This window comes from Caretta caretta, chromosome 3 (assembly GCF_965140235.1).
Source record: "Caretta caretta isolate rCarCar2 chromosome 3, rCarCar1.hap1, whole genome shotgun sequence".
NCBI classification, from domain to species: Eukaryota; Metazoa; Chordata; order Testudines; family Cheloniidae; genus Caretta; species Caretta caretta.
In genome coordinates, this window is record NC_134208.1 from 101,550,226 (window position 1) to 101,569,383 (window position 19,158).

Sequence of the window (19,158 nt, forward strand, 5' to 3'; positions counted from 1 at the left end):
GTTTTACCAGACTTCTAGATTTGACCCCAAAAATTAGACAGTTTCAATTTAATGATGCTTTTAAAAATATTTGCTATAATTTAGCTCAGAAGGAATCTAGGTGCTTAACTATTAAAAAAGTCCAGTAACACTGAACAGCTTACATAGATGGTATCTCAGCACCTGCTATGCAACGTTATGACAAGCTTGGCATAAAAACCTAGAGAGCTGAAGTCTAAAGCTACTTAGTGCTATATACATGCCCTAGTTACTGATGAACCAGCTGTGCCTTAACAGTGTTGGGTTCAACATTCCAGGACCCCTATTTAAAGTTTGAAAGACTAAATGGCCTCCCATCTTTCACTGACCTACCAATGATTATGAGCTGGCAAGTTTGTGTTGGAATAGATATGAAGTTTTAAGTCTCAGTGTATTGATTTCTGGGGAATCAAAAAACCACACAAAAACCCCCACTAACAAAACATTGATTTTTTTATATATCACAAAATAAACCCTTGTTTTGATGAATATGTAGGAAGAGAGTAGGGGTAGTGTTGGGCAAATGAAATTCCAAGTCATTTATATAAAAAATATAATACTTTATTTTCAACTAGAAAGGTGCAAACATGTAACTTTTGGTCACACTTCTCAACAAATAACAAACTGTTCAAACAGCCACGGTCAAAGAAAGAAACAAATGCTCCCAGGTGGAAAAACTGATCAGCTACAGAAAAGCCATTCATTTTACTTAAAGCCATTTGTTCACTAAAGCCGAGGCAACCATATTTTAACTACACAAATGGATGCTTCCCAAGGATGCAGGCACCTCATCTTTCGCAAACAATCTCTGTCTTGAGTTTGATTCACTGGTCACCCTAACTGAACAATTTCCATTAGAGGATCTATTTCATGCTTTGAATGCATTGTCAGACAAGCTTTACGTCCTACCTATTTCTTTCAAAACAGACAAAAAAAGCTAACATTAAAGTATCAAAGCATTAACAAAGGCACAAAACTTTAAATTAATTTAGATAACTGTACATATATACACACACAGTATTTACAATATTAATAAAATCTAGCTCGTTACAGGCAAACTAACTGCCACAAGCTGTCCAGTCAAATAGACATGATTCTGATTCTTCTTGAACAAGTCATTTGAATCAGTGTCAAAGCTGAAACATTACAGTCCTGACCACCAGAACACATTTTACTTAGCACCTTGCTGGGTAATTTACATTCCAGCCATTGCTGTCACTCAGTGTCAGCAAACATGCTAAGGATCTCCCCTTCAATTGCACTACTAGGTGGAACACACGTTACCATACTAAGGGAACATTGATCTTCCTGCATATGCCCCCTAGTACTCCCTAAACACCACTCCATGAACAGTGTCCTCTGAAGCTGTGCTTTGCTGTGGTCCCATGAGCCATTTTACTTTCTTCTTCAAACCAATGTTTGGGGTTGGAAGACAATTTGTCTTAGTCACATGGAGCAGTCTGAACTTTTTGGAAACAGATTTAAATACTTTGTGCTATCGAATCATGGTTACAAAATGAGATGCCGATCAGGTCAAGTTGAGAGCCTAGTGTCTCCTGCTTTATGCCATGTCTCCATACATCTTTCTGTAGTACAGAGACTCAAAGATGTCATTGTCTCCAGGGCAGTTGTAGTGGCATGCACAGGTCTTGATGAACATCATTCTCCTCTTCATGACCTCACCATCGGGGCATTTGAACTCCACAGGAAGAGTGGCTGTTCTGTGGGGGGTGCAGCAACGTCCATCAGTGCAGACCCCACAGAATTTAGCTCGATAGGTCTTCACACTGGTACAGCCGGAGAGCTCAAACTTGATGGGCTTGGAGATTCTGGGGGTGCGAATACACTTTTTGCCTTTCTGTGGGGCAACAAATGAAAGAAGTTTAGAAGCCTTTTTTTAAAGATTGTACAATTCCCATTCATATTTCTATCCATTAATTTCATCCTGTCATATGCAAAGAGGTTAATACTCTGATCCTCATGAAGGTTTCACATGCAAACAAGATAGTTTAAATAGTGTTCAAATGGCATTATATTTATCGAATGGCTAAAATAGGTGCATTTATTTATAACTTAATTCTTAAATATTCACTACTGGGATGAGACCTTGTATAATATTTACTTGGTTCTGAAAGTGGCTAAGTTAGAGCTATACATCTTCTGTAAAACTGGATCTATGCTGAAACATCCTTAGAAGTGTATATTAGATGGGATATTTACCTTGATGTTTTCCTCCAGGTCTGCCTCACAAGGTCTGACCATGCAGAGTCTGCTTTGCTTCTCCAGTCTGCAGAAGGCATTGTCATTGGTGACTCTGGTGGAGATGCCCATTCCACAGGTCTTTGAGCAAGCACTCCATTCCGTGGTCTGGACCAGGCAGTTGGCACGCATCATCATTGCTTGATCTGGTCCATAAGTGTCTTCCGGTCTGTAAGCTGTGGAGCACAGGTCAACAGGATGAGATTGTGGCAGACAGCAATAGTGCAGCTGCTATCCTTTTAGTGTATTATGCTGCATAGAGGTAGGGCATCATATTTGTCTTTGGTGTGATTCCACTGAAGGCACTGGAGTCACATCAGGGCTGAATCTGGTCCATTAGGATCATCATCACTGCACTGTGTATTTCAATCTATTGCACTGGGAGGCCAACAAAATTCATTAAGATCTCAACTCACCAGCTAGAGCGGGTCCAACTGCCGTCTGTTCTCGGAGCTCATTGCACACCCATTCCTCGCAGCACTTCCCGGGGAGCTTGACTCTTCGGGGGGAAGGGCAGTCTGGGCTGGGCAGCCGGACATCCATGCTGCACAGGGGCACGCACCCCACTGCCCCGTCCAGACAAGTGCACTGGTACTTGCAGCTGCTCTGGAAGGACTCCCCGCTCCTGTACACCATCCCTCCGAACACACAAGGGGCGCCGTCCCGAGCTGCAGGCAGGGAGAGAGGGACAGCCCGGCATAAGCACTCCAGAATAGGCAGCAGCCCAGCGACTCACGCTGCCACTGTGGGGAGGGCAGGCAGCAGGACCTGGTGGAGCCAGTAGTCTCCATGGCTCCTGCTGGGGGGGGAGGAGGGAAGGAGGCTGGACGACAAGATCACCCGAGTGCAATGGAGCTGGGCCCTGTAGAGAGGGCCCACTCTCCTGTGGAAGGCAGCCAGAGGGGGGGTGGGCATGAACTGGGCTCTTAAACCGGGCAACATGAGGGGACTCTCGCACCCCAGATCTCGGCTTGCCCGTGCTGCGCCCCCTCCCCGCGGGGAGAAGCCGGGCCCCCCCGGACTCCACTTACCGGTGCACACGCCGATCTTGCGGTTGGCCGGCGAGCCGAAGTCGCAGAAGAGCCCCTTGTGGTGGTCGCAGGGGTCCCGCTCGGTGCACAGCTCGCCCAGCTGCTTGGCGCACACCCTGCAGCAGCCGCAGCCGTCCTGCACCAGGCTCACCCCGGCCGGGCACGCGGGGGGCGGCCCCGCCCCGCATTGGCACTGCCCGCTGCAGTCCTGGCCGGACACCTCCTGCAGGGAGAAGGAGACGGGGGGAGGGGGGGTCAGGGGAGCCCCCGGCTGGCAGCGCTTCGGCTCCCCGCGTCCCCCGCCTGAACCTCCCTCCAGTCCTGCCCTGGGCGGGGGGCCACTTACCCAGCAGAGGAGCGCGGCGAGCAGCGCCACGGCGAAGCTGCTGGGTCCCATCCGTGCGGCCAAGCTCGGCAATAGGCGGCGCAAAGGCTCCTCAGCTGCTCTGTCCTGCGGGCGGAGGGAGTCCGAGTCCGAGCCCGTGGGCCGCGCTGTGGCGCTGGGTTTCCTGCCCGCTGGCCAAGGCCGCCTGCTGTGTCCGAGCGCCTCGGCTCCGCGCCTCGCGACAGGCCCGTCTCTCTGGCAGGCGAGTTGTTCTATGGGTCTGAAGCAGGGAGCCTGGCTGCTTTTATACCCTCCAGGCGCCCCGGGCTCGCCAATCGGCTGAATGGAGTCCTACACAAACAGCGACATTCCTGACATTCCTCCCCACCTTCCTGCCTCATCAGCTCGCACCGGATTGATCCTGACCCCTTGACACGCAGCATTCCGCCTGTCTGCAAAAGCTGGCACACTTCAGCACACAAAAAAGGCGCTGTATTTCCATCCCCAAATGGCATTTCCCCCCCTTCCAGCCTCCTACTCCTGATTTGACGTGATGTAAAATACTGTTTAAAATGATTTTTTTAGATGACAAACCTCTGTTTCAAACGGCTTTTGCTTTGCCCACCCTACCTCCAAATTACACACATCATATTAACAGGCACTTCACTACAAGATACAAACTCCTGGGAATTCTGAACCAGCTGAGACGTCTTAAATATCTATATCTAGGATACATTTGAACCACCACCAGCAGCCCTGGTAACAAGAAAGGAGCTGTTTTAAAACCCACAGGCGTTCAAAAGAAACTGCATGTAAAATCTGTTATGAACTCAGCATTCTTCATTAGGGAAGGAGAAACTTTTTCATACTAACTATTGCTGCTGCTGCTTATAATATTATCGGAGAGGGTGTAATTTAGAGGGAAAGGAATTAATGGATACTGTTAATCAAGTTTATTGGCCTATAATAGCTGAGACTAATTTGCTATAATTAAAAATTAACCTTTTATTTGGAGGGGAGGTTCCATTATTCTGTCTTTCAAGGAAGCACATTCTTTGATATTAAATTATTCCAGAGAAAAATACTCATCAATAGTAGATAAGAACCTGTTGTTCCATTCAACACAAGCGATTAATGCTGTGACAGGCAGCTAGTTCAAGTGGGGGGGGGGGAAGCAGGGAGAAAGGTTGTGGGGATGGTTGCTAGGAACAACCATGGGAATTCTTTTTCTTTCTTTCTTTTTTATTTCTTGGCTAGAAAATACAAGACACTACTAATTTTAAAAAGTGGATTGCTCTCTGCTGACTTATTTGGAGAGTGGGTGACTAGCCTTCCCTAGATACACACTTTTTCAATTTTGGCAACCAGTTTTGGAGCACTGAACACTCTGGGCATTTTGTTACTACCAAAAAAAGTCATAATTATATCATGAGGACTGGTTATAAATTGAGTCTGTGTGCTACTGAATCATACTGAATATTTGAAATGTGTTCCTTCCCCAATAGATGTTCTCTATGAATAGAGAGAGTGCCTATTTACCCTGAAATACTTGGCACAATGAAGTGCGGCTGAAGCATGGAAGAACTGTCTCTTATTTCCCACTGCCTGCTTGCAGCTGTCATTTGTGAGTAACACATTCCTAGGGCATCTCTGCTTCCCTCTTGCTGATTATGCCTCATAAGATTAAAAATCAGTTTGGCTTGTCACCAAAACCTGTGGCTCCTAAGTATCTTGGTCCTTATTAAATAATCCTGGACCACGTCTGTTCTTATTTATTTCAGCAGGAAGGATGGCTTCCCAATTCTGCATCATTTGTCTGCGCTGTGCTGTCATGTTGATTGACCCCAGCTTTAACACAATGAATGCCAGCATGTTGACTTTTGACCTGTTTAAGTATGCTTGTGTTTAATGAGACAGACAGAGTTAATGCACTTTGTTAGTCAAATTGAAGTCTAGATGATGGATATTTTTAAAAAGATGTTTGCATATAACCACTCCCTCCTCCCACACTTTCACACTTGTGATACATCAACATGGATTTACGCAGTTTTACAGCCTATCTAAATTAACTAAATTCAGAAAGTGATCTCATCTCTTCTACTGAATTTTAACAAACTGAATCAGTCCAATTCCATTATAAATAATATCACTTGCAAATGGTTATTTATGTTATCAAGAATTCACACTCTGGGCCTAATTTTCAAATATGTGGCCTTTATGAGAAACCGAAATCCTACTTTTGGATGCTCAGATTGGTACCTCTGCTAAATTCTGTCCTCAGATAAATACATCACTGGCTTGTTGCTTTTCTGAGGGCAACATTTGACCTTTAGGCATGTTAATGGCCATTCTATAGACCCTATCCAGCTTTTATGGAAACTAATGGTAATCTTTCATTCAACTTTAATGGAAGTTAGACTGGGCTGTAGTACTGAGGTGCTGATCTGAATGTCCAAATGCAAGATTTGATTGGCCTGTTCAGATATTTGCATATGAAATTTGGGTCAGTTATATGGTAGCTGATCTGTGAAGATGATAATCATAATCTCTCCTGTGTGTGTGTGTGTTTGTAACTTCCATTAATGTCATTGGGGAGACTGAGTATGTGTGGAGTGGAGAATGTACCTCAAAATCTCTCTCATTTAAAAACCCTATATTCTATATTGTACTGCAAAAGTGTATTTATCTTCTTGCACTTCTCTTTGCCTTCAAGTTAAGGTTCTTCTTGGCATTCCTCTTTGCCTTCAAGTTAAGGTTCTTGACTCACTTCTGCTAAAAATCCCAATTTTTCATAAAAAAATGATATCTTTGCTGTTTAAAAAAATCTGGAGGAACAGTTATGGTAAATAATACATTTCCAAACTTCTGAAGCTTTCCAAAATCCATATTTACCTAAAGACTGTGATGACCCCAGTACTGGGTAAATAATATGCATACCAAACTATGTATAACATGCATACCAAAATGCAAATGTAACCAGGTAAACAGACTGCCTTTTAAAATGCCTAAATATGGTAGGAGATCGTCAGAGAGAGGCTCTAGACATGTTTTATAGCTTTCTGTGTAAGAATTTTTTTCAGAGAAATAATTTTTTTATTAAACAAAAACTTAAGAAGTCCATTGACAGAAAAAGTATGTTTAAAAGTAACAAACCACCAGAAAGCCAGGAAATCCAAAGTGAAGGGCCAAGTCTGTTCTTAACTCAAATCGCATAATGGGCCAAATACAGCAGTCCTCATCCATCATTGTCTTCAGTAAGAGTTTGTCTGCAGGACTAATTCTGTGCTCGCTTACCCTGCTGTAAATTGGGAGTAACCTCACTGGAATCTAAGGTGTTTCACCAGTGTAAATATGCCCAGAATCCAACCCTGGAGAATTTGGCTTCATGTTGTTTTATTTCTTTCACTGTTTATAAATGACTCATCAAGTCTTCTCTAGCCTATTCTTATTGATGAGCAGCATGTCATGGTTTGAAGAAATACATCTTAGGGTTGATTCATAAAAGGTTAAAATGCACTAATATTGAGTTATATAAGGTGATTATACAGAAAATGCTTTTTAGCCAGTATATTTTTTCTGGTGAAATTAAGAATTCACTATGTTGGCAGCACAGCCCTATTGACACAGCTCTACCCGGTATGTGTGTGCCTGCATCAGCTTCAGTTGGTACAGTTCCTTTGGTTAAGTCTTGTAAAATGTACAGGTGTGGATATGCTACATTCCTTCCCTTATGTTTTTCCTTCTTTTTTTTTTTCCTTCTCCCCAAAAAGTTCACTTGATCAAGTATCAGACATACTGAAAACCTGGCAGAACTACAGGAAAGTGGCTAGACTTGGAGTGTTTGTGTACTTAAAGAAGGAATCTTGCACATTTTCAACTTTCAGTCTCAGATATTTTCTTATAAGAGCAATTGGAAGTCTGAGCCAGCCCTCAAAGCGGAAATCAAAAGCTCCCAGAGAAACATACCCAAGGAATGTGAATCTGATCCAGGAGCCATACGCAATGCACATACAGTCCCGTCTTCCTTATAGGAAGTCTGGCCGTATATGGACATGTGTACCCTGAGCTATTTTTCATCATGATGGTCTTGTAGTGGGCTACAGACATTTCTAGTTTGCCTCAGGTTTAACGATGTACATGAATTTCCCTCCCCAAAAGCTCTCCAGAATATTTCTTAAATTGTAATAAATATTATCCTAAAATCCTAAGGGATCCAGTTAAACGTACATCAACATGTATTTGTTTAAAATAGAGACTCCAAGCAAGATTTGCTGTGCTAGCGCAGAAATGGAAATAAAGTAAAAATAAAAAGCTGAACTCTGTCTTGAATTTGCTGCCTTTCTGTTTGGCTTTCGTAGAATTCATGTGATGACTCATTCAGTATATCCACAGGTATAGAAAGTGCTCAGGTACAATAACTGCTACAGATTCACTAACTTTTTGGGGTGGGGGGTTCATGAGCTAGTGAATCTGCGAAGGCAGAGAAAAATGGAGAGAAAACACTTCTTTTTCCTAAGAACTGTCAAGCAGCTTTTCCATATTTTCCATCTAGTTTATTCGATCTGTATAACTATAAAACTGTGGGCTAGATCCTCAGCTGGTGTACATTTTCTTAAATGAAACTTCACCAATTTATACCCGCTAATCCTGCCAATGAGATTTTACTTGTTAATGTCATTAACTCTTCTTAGAAGCATACAGGCAAAGAGAGACTGGGTGGTGTGAGGGATGGCTTCTGACCTACAAAGCTGTTTATTACTAGATTGCTGGTTCAAATCCAATACTAAAGACACAGAGGCAGATTCTATGTTGGTGGAGCTTCTTTTGGAAATCAAAATCACCAGCAGAGAATTTGGCCTCAAATTGTTACCCTGGAGACCACTTGTGGAATTAAGTACTGTTCAGCAGCATGAGTAAGGCTATGCCATAATATGTAACTCCCTATTCATAGTCCTGAGTTCATTCTTATTCCTTAATCATAGATATTGTCACTTAAATATGTGATATTTTATTACTTGAAAATGTCACTAGAAGGGTTGCTTTAAACTTCTGGCTTAATTCTCTGAAAAGTCACCATAGTTTTTCATGGACATGTGTGGTCTTAAAGTGGTAAAGTGATTACTGGAAATAAAATAATCTTAATCATGAGAGTATTCCAAACATATATAAAACTGTCTACATTAAGTCAAGATTACCTTTAAAGTGAACTGAAAGGCATTTTACCTGCCAAGACCCAGGTCCAGAGCATCTGGATTTCCCCTGAAGCATCTGATGGCACCATTAACAGTGCAGGGAGCTGCGTTCATTGCACTAATGTAGATGTCAGCAGTGTCATCAGTATTTGCCAGGAAAAACAGAGCCCGTAACACAGGTCATGGCATGTGAGTGAAGAGGGAATTGACTCTCAATTATCAGGCTCTGTTTATTCCCAGGTTTTGCTAGAGGGTATAGGATTTCCAGCCGTGGTAAGTCCAACTAGTGTGGGATTGGAATGACTCAAAACAATCACTCCTCACCCTGCTTTGACAACGGCTTGAACAGTCCAAAAAAGTGAGTGGAGGTGGCTGGAGCTGGGACATGCTATACCCGGTATGTGTGTGCCTGCATCAGCTTCAGTTGATACAGTTCCTTTGGTTAAGCCTCTGGATTCAGTTCATTCCCCTAGGCAACCTTTGAGGCCCTCTCCTGGAGGAACCCCTTGGGAGAGTGGTGATGGAAACATTGCCTGCCCTCTCCTGAAGGCTAATGTCCCTTGATGGCACAGCAGGAGGGTGCCCCTCCCTCCTGATCTCCTACATCAGCAAATCAATCCCATTTTGTTTTAAAATGCATTTGCTCAGATTTTCTAAAGTTTGCAATACATTCTATTGGGGCCAAATCAAGGATACTTTGCTGAGTTAGGAGAGTAGGATGGTCCCCTTGTTGATGTAAGATCTTAGGAATACTTATTTCATGTACAATATTATTTTTAGTTCATTTTTAAACTTTAATGTTGTCTTCTATTTGTAATATAAAGGATGTCGTGGTATGCATGAATTTCTCCTGCCTCTGTACTTGTATGCTTCTTCCTGGTCCTGAATCACCCATTCTGGTATTACTGGAAGTCCTAGCATGTTCTCATAAAAATAGTGAGACTTGGTCACATCCCAAGGGAGGTCTGAAATCCACTGTGATCGTTTTACTGCTCTGCATGCCAAAGCCATTATGAATTTCTCTCTCTTACCCTTGCTGCAGGGGTGCAATTAGGGCCATCCCATACATATTTGAGCAATATGCTCATCTGACAGAATGTTGAAAATAAAGGCCAAAATGTTTGAATGTGTATCTACACCTGGACACCTCAGTCCCTACTTAGACACTTAGGGAAAAGTGGCTAAACTTCCAGAAAATTTTGCCCAATCAATAAACTTTTTGGGGTGTCCCATTTGTATTGAGCCACAGAATGACAGAAAGTCATTGAGTCACCCAGCAGGTCTCTGTCATTGAAAAAGAACAAGAAAAAGAAGAAAAAGTGTTGCAAGAACTGGTGGTTTGACAGTTTGATGCACAACGACAGTTCTGTTGCATCAGTCAGACAGGGATGTCTGTTTTCAGGAGCTCTATCTGTGAGTATCAAATTAACATACAGCAGTAACTTCTGTTGTAACTATAGAATGTATGAGCATATGTAAAGGCGGGAAAGTCTCATATGGACAATATTCTTATTTCTAGTGTTTGAACAATTTTGTTGATTGAAAACGATTGTGCCACACCCTCATCACTCTGGATCCTTTTTTTCTTTCTCTGTCTTTATGATAGAGACAAAATAAAAGTATATGGTGTCCCTTTAGGTCAAGTGATAGAAGCCCATCCCTTTGGAGGAAGGACACTTGAACTCCATCCATAGAGTCATAGATTCCAAGGCCAGCTCAGAAGGGACCATTGGGATGATCTATTTTGTGTAACTAGACTTGGAAGGATTAGGATATTTTTATTTGTAAATATCAGTAAACATCAATTTCGCTATACACACACAAACCCAGGGAAACATATGTCCATCACTAATAGCAGAAATTTACAGATAGGCAAAGTAAGGAAAATGCTTCTTGAGAACTTATTAGGATTTGATTTAAGGATATTTACTTTGTATATTTTGACATGTGATGTTGACAGTTTATATTAGTAGATCCTTGTAGACTGCTGCAGTTTTAATCCTGGTCATAAAGCTTTTAACTTTTTGAAAATGTCTACTGTCGTTAAAAAAATATTTTTTGCTGTGTTGTTGTAGCCACAGTGGTCCCAGGATATTAGAGAGAGAACATGGACGAAGTGATATCTTTCATTGGCCCAAATGGCGATAGAGACAAGCAGTGGAGTATAAACAGAAGAACAACTCCGTGTAAGCTTGAAAGCTGGTCTCTTTTTACCAACAGAAGTTGGTCCAATAAAAGATGCTACCTCACCCACCTTGTCTCTCTTGTTCAATAATTTGTTGACCCGCCCTGGTGTCTGATCCTCCTCCCCATCCCCCATAATTTCCTGTAACTGTGAAATTTAAATTGGTAAAAATTGCAGATAATACTTAAAAATAAACATCTATATTGTCCATCAAAATTACAAAAAAATAAAAATAGCATTCTGCCAAGCCTATTTATAACACAGGCCATAGAACTCCTCCAGAATAATTCCTGTTGTAACTAGAGCATGTCTTTTGGAAAAATATCCAGTCTTGACTTAAACATTGTCAGTGATGGAGAGTCCTCCACAAGCTTTAGTAAATTGTTCCAATAGTTAATTACCCGCACTGTTACAAAAGTATGCCTTATATCCAGTCTGAATTTATCTAGCTTCAACTTCTAGCCCTACTTGCTCTATGCAGTTCAGAGTGGCCAGAAGAGTAACAAATAATAAGTCCTGGAGTCCTCGGTTTGTTTACTCTGTCTCCCCTAGCTATTACTAGCATACTCACTGACTCCCTGGGAGCTCTGGGGCTGAGGCACCCACCAGCCACCTGCTGATCAGCTGTTCAGTGGCCCCTGCTGATCAGCTCTTCTGTGGCAGGCAGGAGGTGCTGGGGGGAGGGGGCAATGTGGGGGGGAAAAGGTGGAGTGAGGTGGGGCACTGGGGGAGGGGGTGGAGCAAGGGCGGGAAGAGTCAGAGTGAGGGTGGTGCACACTCAGGAAGGGGAGGAGCAGAGCAGGGGAGGGAAGAGAGAGCAAGGGTGGGGCATGCTTGGGGGGGCGGAGCAGGGGAGGTAAGTGGAGGAGCGAGGGTGGGGCATGGGGAGAATGGGGAGAGCGGGGTGGGAAGAGACGGAGTGAAGGTGGGGCCTTGGGGGAAGGGGTGGAGTGGGGGCGGGGCCTTGGGGCAGATCGGGGATGGAGCACCCATCCAGAAAAATGAAAGTCAGCACCTGTGATTAGTAGTTTAGGGTTTATGACTCACAGCTGAATAGTTCTGATTTTGTCTAGCAGAGGGGCAGTAGTGCATCCACACTATTACCAAACTTTGTAATCTTGCAGCAAAGGCTAGATTACAGCAATGTGCGCTACTTGGGGCTATGTCTGAGACACTCTCAGAAACAAGAGGCTTCAGCTAGTGAAAAATACAGCAGCTTGCTGCTTTTGGAAAGGAGCGACTCTGCTCGGGTGTTGCGTGTTGGTGTATTGTTTGCTTCTGAGTGTAGTTTAAAGTATTGATACCTATTAAGAACTGATGTTGTGCTCAGGGCTGTATAAGACACAACACTTCCTGCTCTGAAGATTTTAAAGAAAATGCAGATTGGCTGGGATTGCATTCAGACCGTCCTAAAATGTTCTGGTACCAAGTAATTGGATGCTCTACCTTTTTTTGTTTCTGACTCTTCCTGGTAACTTCAGTCTGAATCCCCCTTACTGTTTGATTACTTAAACTGAGCTCTCTGAAACTGGCTTGGTCTCTTCACTGCAGAGCCCACAGTTTTGCAGTCTGTTTGTTCCCTCTGGTAATCCACAGAGACCAAATTTGAGAGCTTCAGGGTATACTTAGGGCCTGGCCAAATTATCTTGCAATTAACAAATGGAATTAAAACTGCAACAGTCTATGAAGATATTAATTTATGTTGTTGTGAAGTGGGGAGATGCCAAGGAAAATGGCAGTGTCTATGATCAGTGTGTGTAATATATATTACATGTATATGAGTATATTTTCTTAAAATTTCTTGTTCATTTGGTTTTAAAAAAACAACTGCTTATGGTGATCCTTGTGAATGACAGCTCTATTAGTATATTAGTGGCATCCAAATTGGTTGTCCACCATCACATAGAACCTTATGAAACTCATTGACACTGCATTATTTTCAATGCCTTTGTAGTGGGCCTTAGCAGTAGTGTAGATGAATTGTTTTCATGAATCTTTTATAACTAGGAATGTCTTGGTTGGGAAAGCCCTCTGTGGTCCGGGTCCTGGTTTTCTTTGAGATTCCTTCTCTCCTTGTGCTCTTCCCTGACAGCTGAGGTGCTTGAGCTGGCATTTCCCTGATTTATACATTTGGGGTCTGGGTGTCTTCAATGATGGGTCCTTGTCTCAGGAATTCACTTCCCTCCTTGGTCTGACACAGCCTGAGCGAGTTGACCTTGTTGTAACATGACAGGGCTGTTGTGTTTACTCAGGCTTTACTGAGGTGGTGGTGGAGTTGGATTATTGTATGTGCCTTTAAATTGTATTTGCATGTAGAGACATTGATAGGAAAACTATATAAATTGACAAAAGAACATAGTGACTGCAACACACTAGCTTCTTATTAGAATTGTTTAATTTTTGGGAGAATGATTCCAGATGATTTAGCTGCCAGCATGGTTGGCTAGTTTTGCAGCTAGTGTTCTGTGATATGCACACTATGTAAATAGATCTCTGCAAGTGACGCAGATGGGGAACCTAGGATGTAGCTAAGGACATCCAAGGTTATGTTGATGGGGCTTCCTTGTTGACCTGCGGATGTATGGGAAATTTAACAACTAAAGGATCAGGTCTCAAAACCATCTTATAACCATAATCTCACCAGTGTCTGTGGGGAATTCATTCTCAGACAGTTTGTCACATACAGACGAGGAAAGTAGAGTGTGGGAGAAATATGCAAGGGGAGGAGGGGAAACATGAGGTACATTTCTAAGAGATCTTGATTTCCTACTGGAACTCAACCAGAAAAAAGAGTTGTCTTCGATACCCATTGGGTTTCCCCTCCAACTGTATTTTACAGTAATGGTGCAGAAGACTACAGTTTACACTACTGTTACTACAGACACAATGGTGATGGGTGCCCTTTAATTAATAAACATAGAATATTTAGAAATAATGTAACAATAACACCAAAGTGTTTTTGACCAGTATTGCTACTTTTTAAAAAAAAAGTTGTATAAGAAATATAAATATAAATTCCAACTTCACAGGTTAGAATCTAGACTTTCACAATATTTGGAGTTGTTTGTATTTGGCATTTTGGTTTAACCTGTATGGAAAGTGGATTCAGTTGTGAAGTTCAAGTTTGCTTGGGCTTTTGTCTGAGGTCAATTTCTAGCGAAGAGGTGCCCTCTGATGAAAGAGCATGTTGAATACAGTACAGAAAAAAAACATGTTAATTCAATGGTGCAGTTAATATTTGTGATTATTTTGGATTAAATTGTGGTTGCTCTGGGATTTTCATTTATTGCCTTCTATTGTTTTATTACCTTGCACTTACATAGTTCTTGAATTCTTCAGATCAAGACAGACACTAATTAATTCTCACAATATTCCTCTGAGCTAGGGACACAATGACACAAACTGCTTTTACAAATTTCAAGTGAGTTGTAAAATCCTCTGTAAACTAACTGCCTCTGTGTTAAGATCATTCTTAAGGAAAAGGTGTCATGTAGGTGTGGAATTCTTGGGAACAGCTATTTTCTCATTTCTCTGGCCTACACTTCCTGAGACTCTATACAGGCATTTGTCTAATTCTTTCCTTGTAAATAGTGATGGTGCTGTACGTGACTCACTAAGTGTGCCTTGGATTTCTTTTCCTTTTTCTTCTTTTTTTTTCTTTTTTTGCCATCAAGCTGCCACAGGGGGGAGTATAAGTTTGGAAAGGGCCATGCTAGTGTGTTCCAATCTGGTATTTCACCAACTGTAATGCATTCCACTTTAATATTATGCACCAGAGAATGAGTTATATGAAGGAAATTAGATATAACTCTGACATTAATGCAGGATGATTGGTCTAATATGAGAAATGACCAACAATGCCTGCTACAAGCACCAGTACAGAATATTGTGTCCAAGTTGCTGAAGATGCCTGTCAAGAATACAAAAAAATTATGGTAAGGAAGTCCTTGCCCTTAACTTGGACACCGAAAATAAACTCGGAAAAATGAGTGAACTCTTCACATACAATCTATCTACACTTATGATGGAGGAGTGTGCAGCACGCTATTCAAATGTTTTTGAGAAAGTAGCAACACATTCATAAAGCACATTGAGAAATTTAAAAACTCTTTCACAACCACCATCAGCCTAATGGTTGACTTTAAAAGAGAATTGAGGGTTTGGCTTCCAAAGGACACTTGAAAGACTTTTCAGAAGATAGTGTTTCCATGTTTGAATTTAGCCAGTATATTGAAATTCTCATGGAGCGCAAGGATATCTTTGATCAAATCATAGCAAACATTTTACACAACAAGGAAATCTAGAGAGGCAGCAAATTTACAAAAAAAATGAAGGCATTTTTACAGGGACTTGACACTATTTCAGAGTCTCACTGCAGGTCTGGCTTGAGCTAATTCAAGTTAAAACTGGAAGCACAAAGACAAAATAAGAAAATAATTCAGAGCAGCTATGTAATCTTTCCACTACCCAACCCAATTGATACTAAATACAAAGATCTTTGAGTGAACTCAGAACTGAAAGAGAATGAAATGCATCTACTAGAATATTGTCTTCTGTTCTTCCCTTTTCTCATAGAATTTCAAATTGAAGATCCTATTTCTTCCCTAAATCTTTATTTACAAAGGAGATTGTGTCACAATCTGTTGCACCAAAGTGGTAGAAAACAACAGAAATAAAAACTTGGAAGACAAGATAGTTTAATTCAGAGTTTTCAAGATTCTTGTGCTCCTGTCCAGCTAGCTCATTATCATGCATGTACTTTTTTAAAGCACATTTCAATTTAGTTTATCCAGAAGTTCACAATTGGCCAGGTGCTGAAAAGGCAAATAAGTTGGTAACAAGGAGGTAACGTCTTTTATTGGACCAAGTTCTGTTGGTGAAAGAGACAATCTTTCGAGCTTCACAGAAATCTTCTTCAGGTTTGTGAAACTTAAAGCTTGTCTCTTTCACCAACAGAAGTTCGCCCAAAAAAGATGTTACCTCACCCATCTTGTCTCTCTCATATCCTGGGATTAACATAGCGACAACAACTCCGTATGTAAGGGCAGATATTAAAGAGCGATGGCTCTAACTAGTTAGGAGCCTCGAGACCTGATTATTGTGTTGTCGTGTCTTACAAAATTGCAAGTTTTTATCCATTCTGGACAATGTGTGGCTTTTGAATGTTTGAGAAATAAATATGCTTACAAAGTGAACAAATTCTGTGTTTTGGGTTTCATTTCATAAACTTTTCATGAGTATTTCAGGTTTCATCACTTTATTTTTTTCAGAAAAAAAGGTGTTCATTGTTGGGCAGTTAGTTGGTTGTTTGATGGAGAAAATCACAGTAATCCTATTTCTGGGTTTTGCTTCTGAGAAAGTATTGTATAGTAGAGCACAAGAATGGAATCAGGATTTCTGGTTCTATCACTGACTTATTGCTTAACCTTGAGCAAATCATTTAGCCTTCTGTATCTCAGTTTTCTCCATCTGTAAAATGGGGATAAATAAGGCCTACGTAACATTCTGGCTAAATGTGTTTATGCCCCCACTGCCGCTAGTCCACATAGAAGAGAAGAGTCTACTATTTCTATAATGTAATAGATACTCTTTTAGCTCAAGTGGTGGCGATATGTGCTTCTGGTTCTAAAAGTCACAGGCTCAATTTCTTCAGAGAGTCTATCGTATACCTCTTTCATGGAGGCGAGTCATAATTTTGGTAACATATTAAAATGTGTTATTCATTTTATTATGATAAATTCCAGTAATAAAAACATATGCACTGTGTTTGGAGTCTGAACTCGTTGATGAATGGATGAGGTGTCTGATTTTCTTCCTGGAAGGCCTATTGATGCAAATCCTGTCAAAGCTGTGTTTTTTGTTCAAAATTCATTTTGGAGCCCGGCTTTTCTCTAGGAATAACATGTAGCCCTAAATTCTCACTATTTAATTATTAAAAATATTTTAATATGCACAAATAAAAAGCCAAGTTAACAAAAAGGTCTGTCATATACAGGCATGGTATTGCCAAGAGCCCAAGTTACAACAAGGTTAGCCCTTTAAATAGCCAAGTTAAACAAGACTCACAGCATACCCAACACTCCCAGAATTAATGAACTCATGCTTGGGAGCTGTTGGGGGAACCAGGATGGGAATTGCAAGGAAGAAGAAGAGGCAAATTAATTCTGAAAAGTGAGAGTAGTTTTACTCCTTGCTATATTTGCACAGTATGGTGCTGAACTGACACCACTGAAGCTAATGGGACCTTTTCCATTTGACTTACATGAGAGTAGGGCCAGGCACAATGAGGCACTCAAATAATGATTTCTCTTCCTTGTGACAAAGATTGTTAATGAGAAAAGGAAAGGTGTACATAGTGGAATCAATTTTGTGTTATGATTATTCAGCTTATGATGTTGCGACTTTAAGTTGTTGTTTTTTTAAAGTCTCACTATCGGCCATAATTTCAAGATAATTGGTTTAGTATTTCTTGGTTCTGGACTGTAACAAAGGGTCCTAAACAGGGATGACAACAAAACTTCTCTAAAAAAGGAAAGACATTTTTTACTGTTGATCTATGAAAATGGCAACTTTAAACAGTCTATTTTTAGCTATTTTAGCTAGTTAGCTATTTTTGAGTTGTGAGTATAAACTTTGCAGTAAAAACATTTGGTAAAGAGTGTTTTATTTATCACCCTTGCATAGTTACAGAAATAACTGAATATATTTTGCTCAAAGATTCTAAACAAATTCAATTTTGAGCTGAGACTAAGCACAAAGATACTTCAGCCCTAAAGAAATGTTTTTATGGAAGTGAGGAGCAGCTGAAGAAAGTGGGTGTAGGCGTTTATACAATCAGAAATACATAAACTAAATCTAGATATAACTAATCAATCGGATTGAACCCAAAAAGCAAATTACAGGACAATAAATTCCCCTTTGCCTAATTCATAACCCTCAGCCCAGCTTCTTACCAGAAGTATGAGAAAATAGGTGCACCTTAAAATATGGCACTGCAATAATACAAGTGCCCTGAACGTCCACTGATTCTACCAGAACAAGTGGAGGAATTTGTTCCATGGCTGAAAATCCCTCACAGAAAAACACCCTGCCACCAGGGAGTAGTTAACTTGAGCACCTGTTCCCGTCACTATTGCGATGGCATAGTTAAAGACTCAGAAGCAGTCTCTGAGCCAGTGGTGTGCTGCCAAAATTTCAATTAATCAATGATCCATGCAACATTTTTGGACAGAATATTCTTCCTCTCACCCCTGCCAAAACATTCAGTTCACTCCATATGATTTCTGTCCCACCCCCATTTAATTTTACAAACTCTTCTCTATTAATTTTTTACCCCTGCCACCACAACCAGCCTTCTGGGCCAGTATCTCTCCACATACTGTGCTTCCCCCTCCCCAGTACCTTCCTGAGGTTCCTCTAAGCTGCTCCTGCCGTTCCTTGTGGTTATAACAGATACATCTGCATTTAAGGAAAGGAAGGAAGGAAAGAGTTGCACCTTTCTCACCACACAGAAAGGTAAAAATAGCAGATGTTCCCCAGGGTTCGGTCACCCTGGTTTCTGATGAGTCTCCTTTTTTGTCTCCAGAGCAGCATCCCTTTCTTTCAAGGTATTAAACCTAAGGAGATGCCCCCCCGGGCTGCCTCTGATCCCTGGCTGACAATTAATTCCTGAAATTCCGGGTCATTTTTTGGCCCTGTGCAGCTACTTCCAAAGGACGCCACTGGGGCGGGGTGCAGCAGGGCTCTGGGTCCACCTCCTTGAAGCACTGCAGACCTGTTCCTCCTGTCACAGGAAGGTACAGTAACTGAGGAAACTGTGCTTGCCAAGCAGGAGAACCAGGATGGGAATAGCAATTCTTCTTCTTCTTTTTTTTTTTTAATAATCTTTGGAGACTCTTGTGGTCTGTCAGTTGGACAAAGTAGTGATATCTTAAAACAGAAGTGAAAATTATGAGGGGAGATTTTCAAAGGCACAAAGGGCAATTAATTGCCCAACTCTCACTGATAGCCAATAAGGAGTTGGGTGCCTAAATGCCCTTTGTGTATCTGAACACCTCCTGCTCACAATAATCTTTTTAAAAATTGAATTTAGGGATCATATAAACATGATTTTTCTCACTGACAGAAGCAGGCCTATAGAAGCCGTTA

The 19,158-nt window shown here is 41.4% G+C and overlaps 1 protein-coding gene across 1 annotated transcript; it reads right to left on the reverse strand.

Moving 5' to 3' along the window:
* Positions 1-557: 557 nt before the first annotated feature.
* CCN2 (cellular communication network factor 2) lies at positions 558-4,091 on the reverse strand. The gene is given in 6 exon segments (XM_048844537.2): positions 558-1,876; positions 2,239-2,453; positions 2,694-2,945; positions 3,309-3,531; positions 3,655-3,752; positions 3,755-4,091. Coding segments are annotated over 6 exon segments (1,407 nt in total). The 5' UTR covers positions 4,077-4,091; the 3' UTR covers positions 558-1,579.
* Between the last annotated feature and the right edge of the window lie 15,067 nt (positions 4,092-19,158).